General features: G+C 37.0%; 1 protein-coding gene across 4 annotated transcripts in view; it reads left to right on the plus strand.

The window, feature by feature from the left end:
• LOC132104361 (zinc finger protein 704-like) overlaps nucleotides 1-27,267 on the plus strand; it is a 69,832-nt gene extending 42,565 nt beyond the window's left edge. The window contains exons 3-9 of one of the 4 annotated variants that reach the window (XM_059509785.1): nucleotides 10,962-11,065; nucleotides 12,225-12,466; nucleotides 14,986-15,086; nucleotides 16,375-16,633; nucleotides 21,511-21,621; nucleotides 22,010-22,107; nucleotides 26,416-27,267. In XM_059509785.1, the coding sequence (XP_059365768.1) occupies nucleotides 10,962-11,065; nucleotides 12,225-12,466; nucleotides 14,986-15,086; nucleotides 16,375-16,633; nucleotides 21,511-21,621; nucleotides 22,010-22,107; nucleotides 26,416-26,530 (1,030 nt within the window). In that variant the 3' untranslated portion in view covers nucleotides 26,531-27,267. The remainder of the gene's footprint in view (nucleotides 1-10,961; nucleotides 11,066-12,224; nucleotides 12,467-14,985; nucleotides 15,087-16,374; nucleotides 16,634-21,510; nucleotides 21,622-22,009; nucleotides 22,108-26,415) is intronic. The other 3 variants (XM_059509786.1, XM_059509787.1, XM_059509788.1) reach the window with 3 other exon arrangements.
• Nucleotides 27,268-27,471: the final 204 nt, after the last annotated feature.

Consider the following 27,471-nt stretch of genomic DNA (forward strand, 5'->3'; position numbering starts at 1 on the left):
ATGTTAGCAATATACAGAACAACAGATTTTTACATTTTGAGAATTTAAATTAGGATAATTTGAGAATTTGCTAATGCTTCAAAGGTCATTATTACTAAAAAATAGTTTTGTTTACAACCCATTAGACTTTGTTTTTTTGTTATAATGAGAGACTCTCGAGTGTGCAATTTTGAGTGGAGAGTGGATTCTAACATAAATGGCTCTGCTTGGCCACTGTGTTCAAGGAATCAACAGAAAATGTTGGTGTTTAGCTACATTGCTCAATGCAACAAAAACAGAAAATAGAAATCTTTGAAACTCTCCAGAGTTCAAACACAAATGCACACTGGAGTGTTTGGAAAATATATTTTCCCCAAAAATATTTAAAATATATTTAGCCAATATTTTATTTCTACAGCTTCAACTGAGGTGCCCTTGCGTTTGTTTCGTTCTCTTTTGCACCACCGTTTAGTTTTTAGTGTTAAATTGCTGATTATTATTATTATTATTATTATTATTATTATTATTATTATTATATTTTATCCTTCACAAGGCAGTGTTATTCTTAACTAAAAAAAATATTTAAAATATTTTGCTTAACTAGGAGATAAATATATATTATATATATAAATACTAGATGAAAAACTTAAACTTTAGAAAATGTAAATGAAAACTAGAAATGTTGCCGTGGTAACTAATTGATGTAAATATTTAAAGTACTAAAAATAGATATAGCTAAAAATATATCTATAATATATCTCTATGAATATATCTATATATCTAAGTATTTCTATAAATATATATAACTAAAACTGGAAAACAGCTAAATAAATATTTTACTCAAATTTATAAAATGACAAAACTACATAAAACTACTAAAACTAAAATTTAATATCAAAATATAAACTTAAAAGCTAATTCAAAATATTAAACAATTATTAAAGATAATAATAACAATACTAATAGCACTGTTTCTCCCTGTTTGATACTTATTGATAGGGGTTTGTTCAAATCTCTAATCTTACTGTGAATATTAGCAATAGTAATATTTATGCTACCTTGGCAAACATCTTCTAATATTCTTCAAGCATGCCTTTGTATTGTCTAGCAAATATATTGTGTATTGTTGTTCTACAGGCTCTGCAGCAGAAGGTTGATGGTTTCTGCTCTCTCTATGCATAATGGTGGTAAACAGATCACATATTAATGGAAGCGGTGTTCCTTTGAGCTTCTAACCAGTCAACTTCTCACTGTTAACCATGCACCTGCCATTTTAATTATACCCCTCAGGCGGCTTTGTGTGGAGTCCACCAATGTATTAAACCTGTGGAAACCACCATAACTGTCCATAACGCACTTTCCAAGTGACAGGATCTTTGTCCTGGCCTGAGGCAGTTAGGACATGATTTTCAGGGGAAGACGACTACCCCCACAACACCCCACGCACACACTCTTACCCATCAGCCCCATCTCGTGAAGTAGGGAGATTTATGAGGCACTCCAATACCCCCCACAATGTGTAATTGGGAGTGTCTCTGTCGCAGTGATGGCTCCCTGGGGAACGTGGGTGATGCTGGCGGGGGGATGGACAGAGGTCACGTGCCGGCTCGAGGGATGGTGGGCATGGGATAGGGACACTCTGCCTTTGACGCAAAGACTTTAAAAGATACATCATTAGCCATTGTAGGCAGCCGGCATCCATTCTGTTACCATTCATCATAAACAATCTTGTGCAATGCAAAACATGAAAGGTTTGTAGCATTCAACATGTTCTTACTGATGTGTCCAACACTACAAGAAATAATTCTCTACAAATCCTATTTAGATTAGATTATCTTGGTGAAAAATGTTTAGTGAGTTTGGTCCTCACAGTTATTATGGCTTTTTATTATGGCTTGATAAATTGGTGAATTAAGGCACAGTTTTTTCTAAATCTATTTAGAAATTATACTATATGTATTTTGAAAGGTGCTATAGAAAAAAAATGGACTTCAATTTATCAATTTAAATGGACTTTTCAATTAATCAATACCAACTACTTTCCATCCGGGGTGGTTCTGAAATTATTCAGTAAGGAAACACCAGTTTGTTGCTGCAGACAACATCGCTTTGTTTGGAACCATTTTCATCAGCAAAATAGAGTAAGGATGCACCAATCCGAAACTCAGGATTGATATCGGCTCTGATACTGCCATTTTCTGCTTGATCGGGTATCGTTCAGACGAGTCCGATCCAATTCCGATACTGTGTGTATACTATTCTGTGTTATTAATTAAGCCCCACGAAAGACACAACTACATTATAAAGCACCATAAAGTTTTAGTGCATTAAATCCCAAGTCATTTGAAGCCATTCCATAGTTTAATGTAGGGTTCAGATGAATATTTAAGTTAAACTTTTCTTTCTGCTGCAGCTGTCTGTCATCCTCCATTTATCTGCGTGTCATTTTTGCTTACAAGATGAAAGACGATGAAACTCTCTCTAAGATGATTCAATGTTCCTATTATTAAACTTGATCTGTAGATGAAGATCAGAGGTTTTGCATAAAAGGACTTTATCTTGCTGATGTGTAGTGCTATTGCTACATCATGTTATACCGGGTCTCTGTTAGATCACAACACTGGAGTCCAGATCTCTTTTAATTGTTCTTCACACGCACACTAACTGAAATGTAAAACTGTTCAAAGAAAAGACTCTCTCACAGATAACATACTGTACACTACGCATCAATATCTCTTCCATTTGTGCTTTGAACTTTTCTATGTGGCGCACTGTGCGCTGAGACTGTTGCTTCATTCTGCATCATTCTGTGCATGGGATGTGCATAAAACGCTTTGTGTTGCTCTGTATTGGAGCCTTTCATATTATAATAGTCTTGCACAATGAAACATTAATAGCCTTTGTTCTGTCCTATAGATTATCATACTGTATGTTGCTGCTTCGTTACTGTGCTATACATTTAAAATAAATGTCTTATTTTATAGTATATATTTATATATAAATATACTGTTTTTCATAAATGTATTTTACAACAATACAAAGAGCAATGTGTAATATTTTACCAGATTTAGTCCTACACTTATTCACTTTTATTTGTTCCCCACAAAAAAATTTTTCACTGAATGTTTTGATTTTGTAAAATTATTGTGGACTCTTAACTTTTGCTGCTGAATTACCCACAAACCTAGTTTATTATAGTATTTTTGTCATCGATTATGATTATTTTATTTTTTCATTTGTTATTTTTCTTTATAATGAAGTTGTATATATTTAGTAGATTGTGTTTAACACAAAAGAGTGATGATCAGGTCAACACAGAGTGGTATAGAAGGTCTTTATCGGATCTGTATATGTATTGGCCGATACTCAGAATTTTTGGTATCGGATTGGTTCTGAAAAAATGGTATCGATGCATCCCTAAAATAGAGCAAAAAAGACAATATTGTCTCTACAATTTAAATCACTAAATATTTATTTATTGTTCATCGAATTGTTGCCATGAAACAAAGAAAACTCTGCCTTGCTAAAGCAGACTATGCTAACCAAACTATTCATATAATCGCATTCATATAATCGTGTGTCCTAGGAAGACTACATACAATTCTGTGATTAAATATCTATATTTTTTGCTTTACAGTGACAGTGCTAGGTAACAAATAACCTAAATTGACAAGTTATAATGTAAGTCACAGATACCCGAAGCAGCTGTTAAAGCTTCTGATTGCTGGTTGGCCAGTTTACGGTGAGCCTCATTGGGCAGTTCTTGTCAGGAGTGAATGACAATGTGACTAGATTCAATCGGATGTGAGCAAATCCGTGGTCTAATAGAAATTATTTTATGTGTATGAAAACTCAGAGCTGATGTGTACAGGGTAATAATAAAAATATTCAGGGTTTAAGTCTCCTTAGCCCATCCTTGGAATGCCCCTACTTTAAATTATGATTCTCTGAACTGACACTGCCTCATCTCAAAAAGTTAACTTATGGGACAGTTCACCCAAAACAATTGTCGCCATTTACTCGCCATCATGTCATCTCAAACCTCTACCACTTTTCTTTATTGAAGAATAAAGACAGATATTTTATTAAATGCTTTAACTGCAAAAAACAAGACTGAACTCCTTTGAAATTCATAGAAGGAATAAAAACATGACATGAAATTGAGCAAATGACAGAATTTTCCTTTACCAGATGGTTAATACAACACTGTAGCCTCCCATCTCATAAATATGATCATTGCAATGTGACTTGAAGACAACATCTGAATCTGGCAGGTAGCCAGCAGGAACACACAGGCATTGATGTGAGTTTAGTTTTCAGGGAATAGAAGAGATGAAGTGTGATCAGCAGTCATTGTTGCTGCTCTCTCTCTCTCTCTCTCTCTCTCTCTCTCTCTCTCTCACACACATTGATGCCGCCTCCTTTCACTATCACCTCGCTGTTTTCCTGACAAAAGGGGCGGCTAAATGAATTGCTTGCAGCAGCAACAAGCTCTGTATTCCCATCGCTCATTAGGTCAGACAAAAACATCAAGTCCATCAAAGCAGTTGCTATGCCTGTCACTCGATGCAGCTCTTAAACATCCCAGTGCTGGCTTTGTGAATGCAGTTCAGGTACTCCTTTATAGTGCCTCTCAGCTGGGGGAGGTGATGCAAAGTCTACGGTGGGTCTTTTGCCGGTTCTTTTTGTGGGTCATATCTTTGTCTGACCTATACTGTGGAATGTAGACTATAAAAGTACCGTAGGGCACCAATGCCACATCTCATAGATGCACACAACCATATTTCACGTTAATTTCTCCTGAGGTGGGACTATGTTTGAAGCTTGAAGTATATAGGTTAATTTACATCACTGATTCCCAACCTGGGACATCTAAGCAGTTTCCAGGGAGGACTTGTAACAATTTAGCTTTTGTTTTGTTTAGCCTATCATACAGGAAAAAGTTAAATGATAAATACAAGTACTTGTGATATTGTGGTCCATACTTCTGTATTGAATTTAAGTAGGTATAATGTACATCCAGCTGGTTGTTAATAACAACAGGTTGATCAGGATCCCAACACAGTGAGATTCACTGCTATATACAGTTCAGAACAAAAACGTTCACCTGCAACTGCAGCCTGGCGTTTTTCTTTGATATGCTTGTAAGAAGCTTGTTGTATGAAGCATACTTGCATTTTATTTTATTTTTTTTACCCAACAGCATGAATGACAGAGATTGTTCTCCTTTTCTTTCTTTCATGTGGGCTCTTTTACAGTGGAACTGTGTGACAGAGTCAGATAAAGCCTTCTTTTCTCTTTTCCTTGACAAACGTGATCTGGTTCTGCTGGTGGAAAAGAGTGCTATCCGAGGTTGATGTTCAACGTAAATACCTCAGCTCTTACACAGCCCATGTTTAGCTGGAATGTGGAAATCTCCTTCTTTGTGAGCATGTTTACCCTCCTCACATCAAGAAATGCACATGAACACTGCTGGGGACTGTAAAAACTCGACCCAAGAGTGCAGGGTGGGTGCAGGGGAGGCTATAAATGGCACACGAGTGGCCAATGTAGCCGAAACACTGCGCTGTATTTTGTCTGTTTGCAGATTAGCAAGTAAACAAGGCTGTCCAATATTAAGGGAAATCATTGTGTGACTCCTCTGGCTGTGGGCCAGGCTTCCCAGGCACAATGTTTATCTATACTACAGGGAGCTGGACCATGTGTGTGAGGTAAGAGGAGGCTGGCTTTGGTTCGATGCCAACCACTGTGATTTCTGGAGTGCTTCGAGCATCCCTGTGTTGACCAACAATAACCCCTCGAGCCTCTGAACCTGGTGTAGCCCACTCATTCAGCTCATCCTGTGCGAGTGGGCGTGAGGAGAGCTGAGGCAGAGGGGTCTAGATGAAACAAGCTTGGCATCGACAGGGCTCCAGACTAATTCTTCCCACTGGTCGCTCTTTGGGACTAACTTTCTCAGATGGTTGAATGAGCACATGATTTGGTCACAATTGTTTTGTTTTTGTTTAATCAATTAATTAATCAATGCATGCTGATGAACTTTCATTATGGTTCATAGTTATATGGAAACGAAAGTGGATACATTCAGCCTGTTTTATTCATTAGTAGTAGTATTTGTGATTAGATTTTTTTTTTAATGGGAGTTCCTCTTTTGCTATGTTATAAGCCGCTGTCATCTTTTTGGGTCTCTTGTTTCTCATTTTCCTCTTGACAATACCCTATAGATTCTCTTTGGGGTTCAGGTCTGGTGAGTTTGCTGGCCAGTCAAGCACACCAACACCATGGTCATTTAACCAACTTTTGGTGCTTTTAGTAGTGTGGGCAGGTGCCAAATCCTGCTGGGAAATGAAATCAACATCTTTAAAAAAAACTGGTCAGCAGAAGGAAGCATGAAGTGGTCCAAAATTATTGGTAAACGGGTACAGTGACTTTGGTATTCAAAAAACACAATGGACCAACACCAGCAGATAACATTGCACCCCAAATCATCACATACTGTGGAAACTTAACACTGGACTTCAAGCAACTTGGGCTATTAGCTTCTCTATTTTCTCTCCAGACTCTAGGACCTTGGTTGCCAAATAAAATGCAAAACTTGCTCTCATCTGAAAAGAGGACTTTGGACCACTGGGCAACAGTCCAGTTCTTCTTCTCCTTAGCCCAGGTAAGACGCTGTCTGTGGTCCAGCAAATTCCTTGACACGTCTGTGTGTGGTGGCTCTTGATGCCTTGACCCCAGCCTCAGTCCATTCCTTGTGAACTTCACTTAAATTCTTGAATCGATTTTGCTTGACAATCCTCATAAGGCTGCAGTTATCTCGGTTGGTTGTGCATCTTTTTCTTCCACACTTTTTCCTTCCACTCAACCTATGCTTGGATACAGCACTCTGTGAACATGCAGCTTCTTTGGCAATGAATGTTTGTGGCTTACCCTCCTTGTGAAGGGTGTCAGTGATGGACAACTGTCAGATTAGCAGTCTTCCCCATAAATGTGTAGCCTAGTGAACCAAACTGAGAGACCATTTTGAAGGCTCAGGAAAACTTTGTAGGTGTTTTGGGTTGATTGGCATATGCCAACATATTCTAATTTGTTGAGATATTGAATTGGTGGGTTTTTGTTAAATGTGAGCCAAAATCATCACAGTTAAAAGAACCAGAGACTTAAACTACTTCAGTCTGTGTCCAGTGAATTTATTTAATACACAGGTTTCAAAATTTGAGTCAAATTACCACAACATTCTAATTTGTTGAGCTGCACCTGTACATTACTTTTCTTTGTTGGGCCGATTAACTCATATATTACATAACCATGAAACTTTTTTTTTTTAATCTGTAATCTAGTGATTTATAACATACTTTAAAAAAGAAAAGGGCCTTAGCACTTGATAGATGCAGCTCAAACAGTAAGATTATTAATAACACAGCTTCACATTACATAACACAAGTGAAAATAAGGCAGTAATACATTACAAATCTGTTTTAAATGTTTGGAAAATGGCTGCTATATGCACTTGTGACTGTGTGACCACACATCAGTTCTATTTTAATGCATCAAGTTGCATCATTGCTCCGTAACCATAAACAACCTAAATTGCTCCATAGTCAATGAAGCTGTCTACATTGGTTGCATTCAGCAACACAGTTTACAGATTGCTGTTTTCTGTTGAGTGCATTTTATTTATTTTTTTTAATCACACCGCAACTATAAACTGTACAGCACATCACATTTGTACCATCGATATATACAGTCAAACCACCCAGCCCTACATGTTTACAGCAGGTTAACATTTATATTGGCTCAGTGTCTCTCATGCATATTTGTCCTGTGTTCAATGCAGATTTTTATATGGATGCCAGTGATAAGAATGCAGGAGCTCACGCCGGGAGGCTGGAGGTGTCTGATTTATTGCCCTTTATTCAGAAGGAAATGAGCATCATACGTTAGTGACCGTAATAAACGATGGACGGCCCAGCTCAAGCCAACTTCAAATGCATCTCTCTGCTCCCTCCTGCTCTTGATCAAAACCAAATGGGAAGAGGAGGGTAACGGGAGGAGCTGTGTGCTCGGGTTTTCCGGGGAATTCCCGTGACTTCCCCTGTGTTATTTCAGAGTTATCAGTGTTTACTGACTCTGAAATGTCCTCTGAATTCTGAATGGAGTGCAATTAGTTGTCGATCGTTTTGCTAAGTTAAAGTGACGTTTTTGTGCCACTGTTGTAAGGTCAGAAAGCGACTACATTAAACACAAAAAGACTGATATTGTGTTTGGAAAAAAGACTGTAATCCAATTACATTGTATTCCCCTAAACCACTGTGATTTTAAAACTGGAAACCTCTTTTCCAGTTTCTGCCAATATGGGCACAGGCCTCCTGGGATGGTCTCAGTAAATACAAAAGGTCCAGATGTCTGAAGGTACGTAGGATAGCCTTTCTCAAGCTACCAGCTCTCTCATTTGTCTTGCGAGATTAAACGGCCACAAAAAGTTGGCACATCTCTCCATTGAATCACAACAGATGTCCGTAAACTGTTTAAACTGCCTGATTAAAAATTAGCTGAAAGAGCATTAATATATTGTCCTGCTTGAGAAAGCCAAAAACGTCAACTGAGATGGGAGATGAGAGTGAGCCAACAGCAAATGAGATGCAGCACTGGTTTAGTCCACTGCAGAGCATCTGTTTGTCTGTTCTTGTCTACTTGAGAAAAGTAACTCCCATAATGTGTTTTTCCAGCTTCGTGGTTGGAGACATTCCAGTGATGATGGGAAGAGGCCATGATTAGAGATGTGCAAAATTACATCTTTTCATAATCAACTGGTTAGAAGCTCTTTGTAATTAGGCTGGTTTATGATCATGACCACCACAGACTGATCAGACATGTTTCTTAAGGGTGTTCACATAGGACATGCCTCAAAATTAATCAAAACAAAATAAAAGTAAATAATAAATCCGCTTTTTTATAGTCACTGTACTAAAGAGAAACAAAAATATTAAAAACTATATATATATATATATATATATATATATATATATATATATATATATATATATATATATAAAATTATTATTAATTTTTTTTTCCTTCTCTTATTGTCTGTTAAATCTTATGGTCTTTAGAAAGCATTTTTAACAGTATTAAAACCTATTTAAACTATTATTTAAAATAATTAAACACATAATTTAACACTTTATGGTAGTATTTTGTCTTTTATAAACCAAACTATGCATTTTCGGCCGACCCCTAAGCACCCCTTTGTGGCCTCTTTAATATACTAATTGGCTGATGGTTGACCAGTTGATCATTCTGTCCCATACAAACGCCACAGCGATTTCAAAAATAACATTTGCAAATGCATTATGCTATATAAAGCAACCCTTATGTAGCGTTTATGTAGAATGGGTCATAATGGGCAAATGATGTAAACAACTAAAGACGACACTTTTGTCTTTTGTCTTGTCTTTTGTCAAATTTGAGTTTTGCAGGTGTACGTATCACTCACATTCTCGTTTAATTACCATTCATAAAGTACCCCCAGCTTCACTCCCGTGGCTTGATAAGGACACTAATGACTCATGATTTGGGACTTCAGAGATCCTTTTTTGTTCAAGAGTGGTAATATATCACATGTTAATTACAAAGGTTTTAATGCGTTGAAATCAATTTTACAGTTTTACGCTGGAGGAGAGATATTAAAGCTCTTAATTAGCTACCGTCCAGAAGCACCAGTGTGGCATTATCCGGAGAGCTCCATCAAGCACAACGTGCTTTCCCAAGGTGACCAGGAAGTACCTATAATTGTAGGGTCTTGGGGAAAAGTGGCATCTGAAGAGGATGGCAGCCTACCGTGATTTATCCGAAAACCATAATGACATCATTCTCACCACATGAGAAACATAAATTTGGCCTATCTCTAATGGAGATCCCGGGCTTCTCTGTCAGCCAGAGGTCTCTCACTTTCTCTGTCTTTCTCGCTCATGAGATTTCATGCTGCGCTATTGGCAGGGCGGCTCAGGTTTTCCCAGGAGAGAATGAGCTGACGGATAAGAAAATTTAGTACTACTTCCACACGTCAACGCATTCATCGTCCATCCTTCAATCACAGGCGCAAAATAACTATTTAAGATTTTACCGATGTCCTTTGCTATATGAAAACTGGCCCTTCTTATGTTGAAAAAGAAGAAGAAGAAAAAACCTGTCGCAAGATCACCTGGTCTATTCCCATTGCAGAAACGGGCTGCATTGAGATATCATCATACGCCATCTTGCTATCATAAAGAGACATGTACACTTCATCTGTGAGTGAGTCATCTGTCACGACAGATGTTCCTGTTCGGTCCATCATAGGAACACTGTGCGGTGCAGGTTTGGCGATCCCACAACAATGAACGCAGCAGCTGGCATGAAAGCTCAAAGCAACTTTTGTAAAAGCATTTTTGTGGCCTGAATCAAGGAAGTCTGTAATAATTGGAGAGAGCTTACATAATCTCATCTCGGGAGGCTTGGTGGCATGAATGATCATCATTGACCATTGGATTATGGCAGAAAGAACTTTAAATGGATATTCTGTTTAGTGAGTGATTTAGAAATGTCTTTTTAATTATGTATAATAGTATCTAAACAAATCTACAAATTGTGAAAGTTTTCTTAACAGTAACTTAGCACATAGATAGCTGATAAGCTTGTTAGCTTAGCCGATATCTTACCTAAATATTCAATTGAACATTTTTGTATGTGCAGCCATATTGTCTTAAAACAATCCCCTGACCTGTAAATGTCATGTGATTTAATAATCCCATTCAAAGTAGTCAGATGTTTGAATTGCAAAAATGTAGTCTCTCTCTATTGAGTGAATTGTTTAGATCATTGACATTTACTAATTGTTGTGGTTTTATGATCATCTGGTGTTGGAGGGGACGGATTATAGGAATGAAAATTGTCATTTTTGATTTCATGGTGACTTCAAGTATTGTGTCTTGCTCTTACAGGAAATCAGAGGAGGAGGTGGACATGGACAAAGTGACAGCTGCCATGGTGTTGACCAGCCTGTCCACTAGTCCTCTGGTGCGGAGCCCTCCTGTAAAAGTTAGTGGTAAGTAACTTTAGATCACAAACACACCATGATCTCAGCCTTGAAGTCTTTTTCAAAGTATTAGCTTTGAGCTGCAGAAACAGCTTGCTCTTCACTCAGCGATTTCCTGTTTTCACTGTCACATGTGTATGAAAAACTGTCACATGAGACAGCAGTGCATTAGTTCAGCTGTCATGAGACTGGCTTTTGCTGTCTTGTCTTAAAGCTATCTTCTACTACTAACTTGAAGGGGTGATATTCTGTACTTCTGTAGCATTTTAGTCCCCAAAGTACTTTTTATGTTTGGTTTTGCACCAAGAGTCATATTTCTCTCTGACCTCCAACACTGTTTTCAATTCTATACCTTTAAGACTTCTATATTTATGACTTTGTTTACCATTGATTGTACTATTTTGTATTTAAAATTAAAACCTTTATGTGTAAATGACCTCTGGTATGATTGAGTTTCCACTTTGCATATGATATATAGTAAGGATTATTTTATCTCACAATACTTTTATTTCCATATTCATTTTAGTAATTTTAGTACTTGTTTTTTTTCTGTTAGTTCATATGATTGAGTTTCCACTTTGCATATGATATATAGTAAGGATTATTTTATCTCACAATACTTTTATTTCCATATTCATTTTAGTAATTTTAGTACTTGTTTTTTTTCTGTTAGTTCAAAAGGCAACATTTCTAAGTTGAAAATGTCAATTTTTATTTAATAGTTTGTTTTAGTTGACAATAACAATACTGATCTGAATGATTTGCGAAATAACAGCCCCTCAAAGTTAATAAATAGGTGTTGATATAAAAACATGGTTGGTCATTTGCTAATGTGCTCCATTCTGTGATGACAATCATGTTTCACATCATGCAGCCCCTTTAAGACCTTGATGAGGATGTGTTGTAACTTTTGAAGGGCTTTAATGGAATACTATAATTGTGGCTTTTATGTAATATGATTAGGATTTTAACTTTCTGTTATTACAGTGTGTTACAGCAACGCTGCACACTGAGAGTTTCATAAACATAACGTTTATGTCTTTTTACTCCTCATTACACTTAATTGAAAGTTTAGTGTACTATAAAGAAGTATATATTTCGGGATGATGGTAATTACTGCACTTAATGTGTCTTTATGCATTCACTGTATCCCATTCTCTACTTACAGAGGGTCTAAACGGCTCTTGGAAGGACGGAGGCTTTACTCCATCCAGCTACAGCAGCAGTGGATGTTGGAGTTGGAGTGCGCCCAGTGACCAGTCAAATCCGTCCACCCCGTCCCCACCCCTGTCTGCTGACAGCTTCAAACCCTTTCGGATGCCCAGCCTCAGCGGCCCACCAGACGACAACATCGATGAGCATGATGGGAACAGCTTGCTGTTCGACGAACCCATCCCCCGCAAACGCAAGGTGAGCTGCTGTCATCTCACCTTCACTTATGGAGATTTGATCAGGCATAACTTAGTTAATCGTTACTATACGAATAATGGGTAAGGGAGGATATTAGATTTACAACAAGGGGCACAAAAATCCACTGCCACTCTGCCGCCCATGTTTCTGTCAGGGTTTGTGATCCTTGAAGTGAAATTTAAATGCAGTTTGTGAAACAAAGACTCATTTGTGAGTGCTGAATTCTAGAGGTTGATTTGCATATGCATCAGTAATACATTTTTTTTAAATATATATTTGCAAAAAAAATAAAATAAATAATAAATACTAGTATTATAGATTTGTTTTATATTATTGGTGGTATACAGTAAATCGTGTGTTGTTTGCACAAACTACAGCCTAGAATTCCATACATTTTATACTCCTTTAGAAAAATGAAATTTTTTGATATATTAATCTTAAAATTATTGGCTGATTCAGATCAGGCCAATCAGAAATTGGGTTTTTAAACTAGAGTTATGAAATTTTTGAAAGCTGTGTATGTGTGTATTTTTAAGGGTGCTAAAGTTGATGTATGTGATTCAAGTGATTTGATTAATTCCAATTTATTTAAAATATAAATTATATACTGAATCTTTAGGACCCAAACCATGCATTTCAATCGCTATTTATTTTACCAGATATGAAACTGCAACCTTCTAACCCTAATCAAAGAACTGCACTCGCAAACCACTGCAAAAACAACTTTTATCAGTGCATTGTATTTGTGTATTTCAATGCAGTAGAAGAAATATGCTGTTTGAGAGCTGAAACATGATTCGATTATTTTAATTGATTGGCAGCCCTTGTAATTTGTATTTTATTCCTGAATGTGAAATGACTATTTCCTGAATTTAGAGGAAAATTTGCAAAAGCTAATTATATGTGTTATTATATGATATATTATATTAGCCTCTTCTATAAGATTATTTGAGAAGTTGTGGGCACATATTTCTTAACTTTTAATAACATGCTATCCTCTCTAGGATGTAGCTCATTTGGAGGTGCCGTTACCTGGCATGATGATGCTGTGTAGAGAAGCAATTTACTTGTCTTATGAAGATAAGTTACCAGTGCACTAGGCTGCTCACAGACACCAATCTACTTTATCTTCCAGTTCATCAGGCTCATGTCAGGTGCATCCCAGATTCTGTCAGTCTTCCCTCATTTGTGGGAATGAATAGACCTCCTTTACCTCTGTTATTGTCTCTCCAGCTTAGGATTCCAGGACAACAGCAGTGCCAGTGTTTGTCTGTGCCCTGTTTTCACTATCACTAACATGTACAATATGCATTTCATGGACATATTATACAGAAATAATTAAGCAATTTGTCAGCATATTGTTACTAATATTTTAGTTGCATATCAGAGTTTTTCTTCTGAAAATATTAATATGTAATCCAATTTCCAGTCCTTACAAAACATATTGTGACAGTACCATGGTGTAATTATAATGATCATAATATTAGATGGTGAAATGATACTTTGGTGCTATGATAATCACATCACTTGGTACTACCATCGTGAATATTAAGTAGTGCCATGTTAGTACTTAGTACTTTTTGTGTGCTGATAAGTGGTGATATTTCAGTGAATATTATGTCTATATAACATGGTATTACCATGTTTTCTTTTATGTATGTCATGTCACTCAATCATTTATTTACTATTTCATTTACACAACACTCTATTTTTACAAAAATATCTAATAACTCTGTTGATAATAAAGAAGTGCCATTCCTTTTAGAATAATTTCTAGGATTGCTGTGGAATAATTAGCTGCATCCCAACCCATCAATCAGTCATATCTCAGTGTCATTCCTGGCAGCGTTCTCTAAAGTGCCTTTCCTAAAAGAAGACAAATGCCAAAGCTTTCTGCTTTGACCTTCAGCTGCCTTCTAGAGAGTTGAGTTCAACACGAGGACTCCAGGCAGCCGGTTTGAACTGTTATTAATTAGAAGCTGGTTTATAGCACTGGGAATTGCGGTGCTGTTGTCATCCAGGGACATGACGAACTGATTAAGCGGGAAGGAGCTGCTGTGTTTGCCAGATCAACAGAATGGCTATCTAGTGAAAATTAAATAAGCGTCATGACAATGGTAAACAAACTACCGCATGCCACTGGCATAATAGCATATGTTGAGAGATCGAAGTATCTTCACTTATGCTCACTTGTGTTTTCAACCAGAGTGCAGTTTTGACACGGGAGCTGCAGCTCTCAAATGACAATCGTGTAATTAGTGCAGATACATTGTGTGAAAGATGACATGAGCTTTGAAAGACTGTGCTATAGTGTCACTCTCAATGCCGACCAATTACCAGCCTCAGAATAAAGCAAGAGAGACGTCTAAAGGTGCGTGTCCTGCTGAGGCTCTGGGCTCCGATCGCTCCTCTTGCATCCCTCCTGTGTCAGTCCTTTGTGATCGTCTGAATGCTGGGTACAAGTGGTCTGCTGATTGATGTGGATAAGTGTACTCACTGTGCACCTGTGTCCCTGACAGAACTCCATGAAGGTGATGTTCAAGTGTCTGTGGAAGAACTGTGGGAAGGTCTTGAGCACAGCTGCCAGGATCCAGAGGCACATTCGAACCGTCCATCTGGGGTAAGGCATGAAAAAATGTGTTAATCACTAACCACCCACAATACATTTTAACTAGGCATTAATGTAATGCAGTGCACCATATTTAAATAGTTATAGTTATTATTTTCAGTACAAACATGCCTCCTTTTTATGTCAGTTATATTATAGAATCTGCCTTATTTGCCTTGTGCATTAAGGCAAATATAAACAGTTGATGAGAGGGGTGTTTGTTACACTGCTGTTCAAATGTTTTGGGTCAGTATTATTTATACTACCAGTAGAGAACAAAAAGTATCATTAGAGACATTAATAATAATAATAATAATAATAATAATAATATATTAAATACTTTTCTATTCATCAAGGAATTCTGAAACAAAAAGTAGCCTATTGTGGTTCCACAAAAGTATGAAGCAGCACAACTGTTTTCAATAATATAAAAAAAAATTTTGAGCAGCAAATCATCATATTAGAATGATTTCTGAAGGATCATGTGATTGACATTTATTGTTAAAGAAAACTTTTCCAAAATATGTTTCACATCAGACAGAAACCCATGCATATTTTATGGTGTTACACCATCTCAGCTGACATCCATCACAGTGAACCCTGTAGTGAGAGATAAGAGACTGCAACCTGCTCCTGAGTCAATGTCAGAGCATGAGACTAATTCCAGCAGGAATTCCACGCGTCGCTTACATTATTACTGCTGGGCACAAAGTAATGACAGCAAAGGCCAGATGATTGTGAAGGAAGGTTTATGTTGTTTTTGGCTGAAGTCTAATTAAAGCGCACAAGTGTAAGTACTGCTGGAAGATACGGGAGGATTTCTATTGTCTCATCTTTCAGAAATATCGTTCAGTACAAGGACATGAGAAACAGTTATGCATTCTGTAACTGTTGGACCATTTAAGTTCACCATTAATGTTGTTTAGTATGGTATGTCCAGTTATTGTATGTGAAGTATAATATTGTACAACATTTTACTATGGTAGTGTCAAAATTAAGTTATGGAATCAGTCTGAGTGTATGATCTGTCCTGTAACAGACAGGTTTGGCTGTTTAAATCATTCTTAAAATCAATATGAAATCAATCAAAATGTATATTTTTTTATTATATAAATTAGTTATTCTCAGCTTTGCCTTTGTATGATTGTACAGTATGTAAAATATAGTGCTGAATTATTATAGTGTCGGACTATATAGTATAGTGCAGAACTTTGTAAAGGTTATGTTAGAGGTGCACATTAAATGAAAGCAAATCACAGAGTCCGTATTAAAATGTTTCAGTGGTCTTGTCTCTTTTCAGGAGAAACTGTGACTCCGAGTGCAGTGACGGCGAAGAGGATTTCTACTACACTGAGATAAAGCTGAACACCGACTCTGTGGCGGACGGTTTGAGCAGTCTGTCTCCTGTGTCCCCGTCTGTGCTGTCCCCCCCGCCAGGTTTGGACCAGAGACAGCCGGATGGCACTAACGGTGCAAAGAGTGAGAACGGCACCACCACCCCTCTTAGCCGCTCCGCTCCCAGCGCACTCTACCTAGTTCACACAGACCACGCCTACCAGGTACAGACAGCCCATCCAATCACCATGAGCTATGCACATTTACATAACATTACATCACTCGAGAGATTCACTCTAATGCTCTCAGAACACAAACACTAGACAAATACAATATGGATATGACCTAATATTTGTATGCAAATACAGAAAGCAAGCAGAACATTTTATATCAGATCATCCTCTTAATATGAAGACAGGTCAAGCTGTGCACAAAAATGCCCCTCGATCACAATATAAAGCATGAAAAGGTCACACTTGAGGAGAATTATTATGAGAAATTACATGTTCCTTTTAATGGGATCACATATCAATGGTTTACCACAGTTTTTGGAATAAGTGTCTTACGGCGCTGATCCACTTGTCCGACACGACTGTCGCGTGGTGTCGCGACGCCTCCCCACATCTGTACGTTGATGGGCGTTCCTCTGTTTGCCGCTATGGGCGTGGTTTTGACCAAGCGGGAAATGTTGCTTATTTAAAGCATTTGTTCGAGGAAGTGATGTGTTTTGTGGATTTCAGTCATGAATCGAATAAGAGAATGATCATTGTAGCTGCTCTGCTCCACGCGGAACTGCGTAGCTCGTTGTCCCTATATGACAATAAAGTCGGATCATATAAATTAGGGAATCCTGCGACAGCCACAATCAGTTTCTCCTCCATTTTGTACTCTGGAACTAAAGTTTCCGCGCATTTTTGAAGTAGGATGTGACCTGCGAAGAGACTTCCCTCCGTCACCATATGCTCTACTTCTATTGGATAGACGCGCCGCGTTTGACGGACTTCATTTGCATAAAGATGGGCATCGGCCAGCTTTTTGACGCGCAGCACTTTTTCAAATGAAGCGCCGCCTTCCCGGAATGCTTTGCGGGTGCGACAAAGTCGCGTAACGTCACCCATAGGAATATAGTGGAGCGCGGCGCGACAGAAGTGTCGCACGGACAAGTGGATCAGCGCCGTTACGCGTACTAAGGCTGCATTTATTTGATCAACAATAGAGCAGAAACAGTCAAATTGTGAAATGTTTGTAATTTTTTTTATACATTTTAAAATGTAATTCATGCTGAATTTTCAGCATTATTACTGCAGTCAAGAGAATGCCAAGAGTGTGCAAAGCAGTAATCAAAGCAAAAGGTGGCTACTTTGAAGAACCTAGAATATAACATATTTTCAGTTGTTTCACACTTTTTTGTTATGTATATAATTCCACATGTGTTAATTCATAGTTTTGATGCCTTCAGTGTGAATCTACAATTTTCATAGTCATGGAAATAAAGAAAAATCTCTGAATGAGAAGGTGTGTCCAAACTTTTGGTCTGTACTGTATATATATATATATATATATATTTATTTATTATTAATAAATAGCCCTATACGAGAAATATGTGTACTTAAATATAGTTTCTTAAATAATAAATTTAGAAAATGAACAAAAACTTGTGCAACGAGTGGCTATGCAGAGTTTCGAATCATTTTTGTGCTGCGCAAAAGGAAACCAGATGGCACAAAGTGGCATCATATTTTTCTTTAGGCTTATTTTACAAAAGCACAAAGATTAATTTTTATTGTGAATGTACACAAATAAAGGCAAACATTTTACAATTCGGATTATCTTTGACTAAAAGGAGAAGTTGCTTCCACTGTTAGAAGGAAAAAATTTAAGTGATTTCCCCGGCGCTGCATGCACGCTCACAGTGCAATGCTCACAATGCAGCCCTGTTCATTATCATGATAAAATACAGGAAGCCAAAAAAACACACTGCTCAGTTTAAATATGAAGTAAAATCTGTGCCATTAAGTGTTATCACAGTACCGCCGTGATGTTATGCAAAACATTTTGTTTTATGTGGATATTGGAACGCAAGTGAAGTACATAATAAATAATAATTTGGCATTCAAATACATTGCGAATATGGAAACATTTGATTTTGTGTTGAATGAGAGACCCTGGTTTCAGTTTCGTTTCAGCTTAAATGAATTTTTTTTCCCTTGTTGTTTATATCGCTATACTGTAGCTGCTTATTTTTAATTATTGGTCTTTTCTGTTAATTGAAAGGATTTGTTGTTGAGTGAGGGGAACTAAAATAGCATAGCTATGTTTACAGTGTTTATTTTAATGTTTGTTAACATTTCACGCCGGCATCAGGCCTATTTCTGAATTAAATAAAAAAAGTGTGACATGCAACAATTTTTTTTTTTTCTCTAAAAAAAAACAACAAAAAAAACCTAAATATTTTGATAATGACTTTTTAAACCGTTTAACTGATTGTATTAATCGGTCAAAATTCTTAACAGTCAGTTAACGGTTAACTGGTTAAAATGAACATCCCTAGTACAAATAAAAATGTAATACCATATGTACAGGTCCTTCTCAAAAAATTAGCATATTGTGATAAAAGTTCATTATTTTCCATAATGTAATGATAAAAATTAAACTTTCATATATTTTAGATTCATTGCACACCAACTGAAATATTTCAGGTCTTTAATTGTTTGAGTATGAAAACCCAAAATTCCTATCTCACAAAATTAGCATATTTCATCCGACCAATAAAAGAAAAGTGTTTTTAATACAAAAAAAGTCAACCTTCAAATAATTATGTTCAGTTATGCACTCAATACTTAGTCGGGAATCCTTTTGCAGAAATGACTGCTTCAATGCGGCGTGGCATGGAGGCAATCAGCCTGTGGCACTGCTGAGGTGTTATGGAGGCCCAGGATGCTTCGATAGCGGCCTTAAGTTCATCCAGAGTGTTGGGTCTTGCGTCTCTCAACTTTCTCTTCACAATATCCCACAGATTCTCTATGGGGTTCAGGTCAGGAGAGTTGGCAGGCCAATTGAGCACAGTAATACCATGGTCAGTAAACCATTTACCAGTGGTTTTGGCACTGTGAGCAGGTGCCATGTCGTGCTGAAAAACGAAATCTTCATCTCCATAATGCTTTTCAGCAGATGGAAGCATGAAGTGCTCCAAAATCTCCTGATAACTAGCTGCATTGACCCTGCCCTTGATAAACACAGTGGACCAACACCAGCAGCTGACATGGCACCCCAGACCATCACTGACTGTGGGTACTTGACACTGGACTTCAGGCATTTTGGCATTTCCTTCTCCCCAGTCTTCCTCCAGACTCTGGCACCTTGATTTCCAAATGACATGCAAAATTTGCTTTCATCCGAAAAAAGTACTTTGGACCACTGAGCAACAGTCCAGTGCTGCTTCTCTGTAGCCCATTTCCTGCACACGCCTGTGCATGGTGGCTCTGGATTTTTCTACTCCAGACTCAGTCCACTGCTTCCGCAGGTCCCCCAAGGTCTGGAATCGGTCCTTCTCCACAATCTTCCTCAGGGTCCGGTCACCTCTTCTCGTTGTGCAGCGTTTTTTGCCACACTTTTTCCTTCCCACAGACTTCCCAATGAGGTGCCTTGATACAGCACTCTGGGAACAGCCTGTTCGTTCAGAAATTTCTTTCTGTGTCTTGCCCTCTCGCTTGAGGGTGTCAATGATGGCCTTCTGGACAGCAGTCTTACCCCATGATTGCGGTTTCGAGTAATGAACCAGGCTGGGAGTTTTTAAAAGCCTCAGGAATCTTTTGCAGGTGTTTAGAGTTAATTCGTTGATTCAGATGATTAGGTTAATAGCTCGTTTAGAGAACCTTTTCATGATATGCTAATTTTTTGAGATAGGAATTTTGGGTTTTCATGAGCTGTATGCCAAAATCATCAGTATTAAAACAATAAAAGAACTGAAATATTTCAGTTGGTGTGCAATGAATCTAAAATATATGAAAGTTTAATTTTTATCATTATATCATGGAAAATAATGAACTTTTATCACAATATGCTAATTTTTTGAGAAGGACCTGTATAGTTCAGTTACAACTTGTCACACAATTAAAAAAGTTTTTAAGGAAAGGTAAAACAAACTATTTTTAAGGAAAGGTATGAGTCAAAAGTATCAATTAGCTTATTACATTAATTTAAACCATTGTTACCAATCAATTATTATTTTAATTTAATAACATAAATATATCTTAATTTCTTAATTGTTCAGATTTTAAAAATGCATTAATATTAGCTTGTTGATCCAACGATTCACATTTACAGCATAAAAACATGGATCAATTTTCACAATGGTCTGCACAAAAACAGCAGGGCTTATTGAAAATGCAGCAGTGGCAGAATATAGCAGTTTCCACGGTAATGGCAGAACAGCAGCACCTGACTATTAATTCAATGAAATCACAGCCTTTTGAAGTTTAATCATCACATTAAGCCATATTGCAATTCTTGTCTTTCCATCCCCAGATTTAAGCCCTCTTGAAATAATAATTAAGACTTTGTTGTACCATTTAAGACTTTTATGGGCTTAAATGTGATATAACTGAATTTAAGATGTTGGTGGGATCAAAGTGCATGATGTTAGGAGAGTTCAGCTGGAAAGTAAGAAAATCACAATGTCTGAGACTTCGTGTGCCATTCATTATTTGTTGCGTAGTGAATGGTATGTACAGGTAAGCTATGTATGCGCAAGTATGCACAGATGCTGGGTCATTAGGCTGCATTTAATAAATCATGATGACTCACAAGTTCAGTATTGGCACTAAATCTGTGCAAATTTGGCTTATATTAACTTCCCCAAGAATTGAATGAGTGAAGAAAAGTAACCCACCAAATTGGATATAGTGATTTGACAACATCACATGCCACAGCTGATTTTTACCCACATTTGGCGGGTGTTAATTTCAATCCCTGAATATAATATAATATAATATTTATTTAATATAAGATGCTGTCAAAATGGTTATTACATACATATAGCCCAATCATAATCGCAGGTCCGTAGAGACTACAGTATATCAGTGTGACTGTCACTCCACAGGCCACAGCCCCTGTCACCATCCCCTCCACCAGCTCCACTGGCTTCACCCCCTCCAGCAGCAGTTTCAGTATCTCCTGGCAGTCCCCACCCTTCACTTTTACTGGCACCCCTGTGAGTACACACACACACCCACACACACACTCCTGTGCCCATCACACACATGCACACACTGAACTCCAGTGTGCCTTGCATTAGGCTGTCCCTTTTGGTACTGACCGATCATGTCTCATAATTGCCTACTGATCTACCACAGTTTGGGCTTTTATTCAATGACAGTGAAGTCAGGTAAATCAAATGTGCAAACACAACTGCGAGATGTGAGTCAGTCTGACAAACATATCAATACTGACACATAACCGAATACACAAATGCTCACAAAACATGCTAAACAGACAGCATTTTATGTTCAGTGTCAAATTGTGCTTTATGAATGGGAATGGATGAATGATGACTTTGGCCTTGTGTGAAGGATGTTAAATCTCTCTCTGTCTGTCTGCAGGCTTCTCCCACTCACAGCCGGACGCAGGGCTTTGGGGAGCAGCGCTCTCAAACCATTGCAGTGCTCTCGTCTCCCCCCAGAACTGCAGGCTCATTCAGGTACAGTCTTAACTACACTTCCTTTCACTCTTAAAGTAAGAGTTTTACGCTTGAAGGAATGAAAATAGTACTTTAAAATGGCTCTGTAAAATGGTTAGACTTCGGGAATGCTGGAGGTGTGGCTCCTGTAAAGGATATTCGTACATTATTTACAGTGTCTAGATGTAAGAATCTATTTGCACGTCATAAACTCGAAGTACTGTGGTAAAGTATAATTCTCAATTAGTTCCAGTTTCTTGGTGTGATGCTAGAATCATGTGAAAAGTATGTAAACCCAGTGGTGTTGTGTAAATAGGAATACTCCACCCAAAATGAAAATTTTGTCATTAACCCTCTGGAGTCGATTAACGCGGATACGCGTTATGAGTCATTTTCTCCTGATAACCCCGAAAAGAACTTAAATAACACTTTCAGTTTTAATCGTACAGATAAGAGCAATTAATCAATCTACTTTTTTTGGATAAAGACATAATAACAAAAAAACTTTGTTCACTTATAAAATAAAGATAACAAACAAGGTGAGCTGTCTGCAGCCTTTGTCTGCGCTGATCTTCATTTACAAACACGTCATTAAAATGAACTGTAACTCCTGAATACTCAACGAAGAGACATGAGAGATATATCTATAGAAAGCTTGACATGTCTACTTTTAAACTAAATAAGTGCTGCCAAAAACAATTATTCTGTGATAAAGTAATCCATATGAAAACAACGTGATGTCCGTTTTTCACGACTCCCTTCATTATCTTCTAATGTGACCACGCCCCCGCGCTGAACGTGCTATTCAGATTCAAACTGAAGTGCGCGGCTTGAATATGCCCATAACAGAAGAAAAAGCAGCGAGACTGTTCTTCAAGTTCTTTTATTTTACTGTTTGCTTCGCAATGAGAGGAATAAGACATAATTCACCCCAAAAAGATGTAATGTGGTTGAGGATTTGAGAAATGGATTTCCTCAGAAAAAAAAGAATGAAGCACTTTATTCAGCAGAGATCATAAACATGAGTGAGTCTCTTTTTATTTATTTATATATTTGAACTAGTTTTCACATAACGTGTAAACATTTTACTAGTTAGACTTTTTCCAAACTATAATTCCTGATTAAATGTATAATCAAGTGAAATATTATGAAGTTTCAGTAACAATATACAATACTATACCATTCAAAAGCTTGATGTAAATAATATAAATGTAACTGTAACAAATGTAACACAAAATGGTGTTTTTAATTTATCCCCCATAAAAAACCTGAAAAATATTCTCAGCTCTATTCAACATTAATAATAATAATAATGATAATAAAAATAACAATAAATGTGTTTTATTTTTATTTATTTTTTTTGTAGAAAATAAGATTGTTAAAAGGATTTCTGAAGGATTGTGTGAGGATTGTAATGATGCAAAACAATTAGTTTGAAAGTCAGCTTTAATTGTTCCTGATAAACTGTTTAACTGCTCCCCTGAGTGGATATTAAATTATGTTGTGGGATAATTAAATATATATTAAAAAAACTACAAACATAAAATTACATAGATTTATTTTGTTCTCACATTCTTTCTTGTAACTCTTCCCTCTCAGTGACACAGCTGACTGAGAGGCTCATTATGCAGCTCATTATGTGGCCCTTTGTCTTCTCAGGTGTAAATCACAATGATATTCATGATAGTTGACGCCTACTCGCATATGACTTTTACCAACAAAAATTGTCTTTAGAAAATTTAAATCAATATATGGTTTTCTGTAAGTGAGTAAACAAGATGATTTTCACATAATTTAGAAAGAAAAATTCTAGGCTACAAGCTCCCGTTCTCAAAAATCCCGGGAACCATTGTTCTTTATGTGTTTTATGGCCTTATTCAAGTGTTTTAACATTTTTAGTTTTTCACTAACCACTCATAACATTTTTTTCTAAAAAACACAATCATGTACATACATGCATTTCACATATTATTATAGCCCAGTTTGTGCTGATTACAGTGAGATTAGACTTTACCCATTTAGATATTTATAAGAAACTGAAAAAAGCACAAATGTCAGGGCATGACAAAACTTCTCCAGGCCCCAAAAATACCCTTAGACTCCAGAGGGTTAATCACTTACACTCATGTCGTTCCAAACCCATAAAAGCTTTGTTCGTTTTCAGATCACAATTATTAAGATATTTTGAATGAAAACCGGCAGTCCCATAGACTACCAACTAAAATACATTTCAGAAAAGTATGAAAGACATCGTCAGAATAGTCCATCTGCCATCAGTGGCTCAACCGTAACGTTATAAAGCGACCAGAATACTTTATGTATGTGAAGAAAAACAATGACTTTATTCAACAATTTGTCTCCTCTGTGTCTCTCCGTATACCATGTGCTATTTTGGAAAACATCTACTGAACGCAAGCATGTACACTCTTCTGTGTCAGTTGCGACACTGCTTGCGTTCAGCTCTTAAAAGATTAACTGTAACCATGTGAAATTAAAGGCAACAACTGCATAGTTCTACAATCACACAACACAATCAACACACATTCAATAAGAGGTTTCTTAATCAGCATTCAGTATTTGTTTTAGTTTTTAAATTTGGTTTTAAATTTAAAAAAGGTCTTTACCAGTGAGACTAAATAAAAGTATGCTATATAAATAAATGATTCCAAAATGTTAAAATCAAATAATGTTGGTGCGAATAAAACAAAATGCAAAGTGTTTCATTCATCCAAAAAAAAAAAAAATTAGGGTAATGATTCACATCTATATTTTTGTACTTGAACAAATGAAATATGTATAACTATTGTCTCAAGTTAAACAATATAGATGTGAATCACTACCCTAATGTAAATTTAAGGTAAAATAAAAATAATCATCCTATACAGAACTGACGTTTACCTCTGGCTTTTCAAACGTGTATGCAAGTTCTAAAAAAAAAAAAAAGCATTTCAGTTTTTTCACAGTTTAGTCTGTTTTGTTTCTCATCCAACATGTGAGAAGTTGAGCTGAACATCCCTTCACAGGGCTCGGACAGATACAGTACGCTCGCAGCCTCAGTGAGCAGGAAAGGCTCTTATTTGTGCGCCAGTACACCAACGGCTGTTCACTTCCCGCTATCTGTGCTTCAGACGTGTAGCTCTGCACTCCCAGTGCTGAACGGCTGCCCGTGTCCTACGCACAGATTTCGAAATACTTCCTCACAAACGAAATGATAGTGAATGATTTCAATGTAGTCTGTGCACACGCGGGCGCACTTCCAGAAAAATCGGGCCGAAAAAAGACCAAAAAACGGATTTATGGCCGGTCCACCGGTGCATCCCTAACAAACAGTATTCTCGTTGCTTCATGATGTTACGGTTGAACTACTGATGGCAGATGGACTATTCTGACGATGTCTTTCATACTTTTCTGGACCTTGAACGTGTAACTTACTTGGCAGTCTATGGGACAGTCACAAGCCTCCCGGTTGTCATCCAAAATATCTTAAATTGTGTTCCGAAGATGAACAAAGCTTTTATGCTTTTGGAAGTAATTATTGACAAAATTTTCATTTTGGGGTGGAGTATCTCTTTAATAGGTGGTATGATCATACTCGGATACTGGAATATACCATATTGGTTATCTGATATTAGATATTTTTTAAACTTATTGCAATTGGTTGATATTGTATATTTAATTATGAATGCTCATTTCTCTGTTTTTACATTTTAGATTACAGTTATCATCTTCTAATGCTCAACTTAATAACACTGTACATAATACTTACTGTACATTTATAATTTTGAGATGCCTAAATTCACTTGTAGCATTTGGAAATTGATTTTGGTTTTTAGTACTTTATTTGAATTTTAGACAAAATAGAAAATGAAATATTAGTTGCGGTCCATGACATGAAAATAATTATCAGCCAGAACTTGATTGTTGCATCCCTAATTGTATTATTTGTATCTTGTTTCGCATTTTTTTTTTATTGGATTTGATTAGATATTGCTTGTATAATAGTATAAAGATTATTAGTTTTTTATTATTATTAAAATGATGTACACTCACATGAAAAAATTCCAGTCATATTAGTGACCTCAAAAAATCTGTTATTCTCCTATGATCATGATTTTAAGATCACTTTATCCATGTCTTAACGTAAAAATCACAAGCTTCAAATGAACTTGTCTTGAGCTCCAGATGTGGCACAATAAGATCCAGCAACAACTAATTATTCAACCAAATTGTTTTTATGGAAGTACACTTTAAAAAAAAAAATACTGTTTGCTTTTATATGTTGAACATTTTTTGTAAAACTGCTTTTGTGTTTTGTCATGTGCTGCGCAGTAGGAAGTCACGAGGCGAGGGAAAGAAGTGTCGTAAGGTGTACGGCATGGAAAACAGAGACATGTGGTGCACGGCCTGTCGCTGGAAGAAAGCCTGCCAGAGATTTGTTGACTGAAACCGCTGCAACAACTTACACACAAAAACAGGGTGGGCTTCCTTTGCATGTATTGCATAATGAAATGCGTCCCTTCTCTTTGTTACTGAGCACAGCCCCAGCCTGCTTCACCTTAAACCCACATGGACTTCGAGGGTTAAACCCTTATGCATTTCCTCCTAAACCAACGGATGCACTCCCAATCTTTGCAGATTTCCATCTCTTCCTTTGAGGAGAGTTGCTTTACACTGCAAAAATGAAAAAAGACTTGTGGTCCATCTCTTTTTATTTGTGTTCAGTATACTGCTTAAAAACATTTTGTCAGCTCCGTAAGGACCAGCCAAGGCAAGACCGGTCTCTGTCTTTGCTCTTTTTAAAAGAGAAAAAAGCTCTCTTTCAGACTTTTTAAATGCTATAAAACACAACTGGAGAAAGTGTTTCTTTTTCCATGGGCACTTTTTGGCATTCCTCCTGCCCATTTTATTAAAGGTTAAGGGTTGGACAGCCAGAAAACCCTGTCTTTCAAGAATGTACCACCACAGGGGTTTGTTTTGGGATGTTGACTGGACCGCTCCCCTGAATGGAAATCCATCAATGCAAAAAAAAAAAAAAAATTATGGGAAGAGAAGGACTTTCAGCCGTGCCAAACCAAGCAATTTCACCTACATAGGATGGATTTTATATCTCTGGATTTATATTTGCGTTTACCAATAGGACATTTCTTTCAGGGATGCGATCAATAAAAGCAAAACCAGCAGTTAGATTAAACCGCAAAGAACTCAGTGCTTTTTGTCACAGGAATATCTTCTTGCTACCAAAAAGTTTTTTTTATGTGCCATTTTCCTTTTCTTTTTTTTTTTTTTGCTTTGTGTGTAACTGACTTCAGCAGAATGGCACAGACACGCATCAAAGTTAGCGATTGCAAAAAAACAGTCATACAGGTGAACCCGCTGTTTCCATGC

Source organism: Carassius carassius, chromosome 25 (assembly GCF_963082965.1).
Source record: "Carassius carassius chromosome 25, fCarCar2.1, whole genome shotgun sequence".
Lineage (NCBI taxonomy): Eukaryota > Metazoa > Chordata > Actinopteri > Cypriniformes > Cyprinidae > Carassius > Carassius carassius.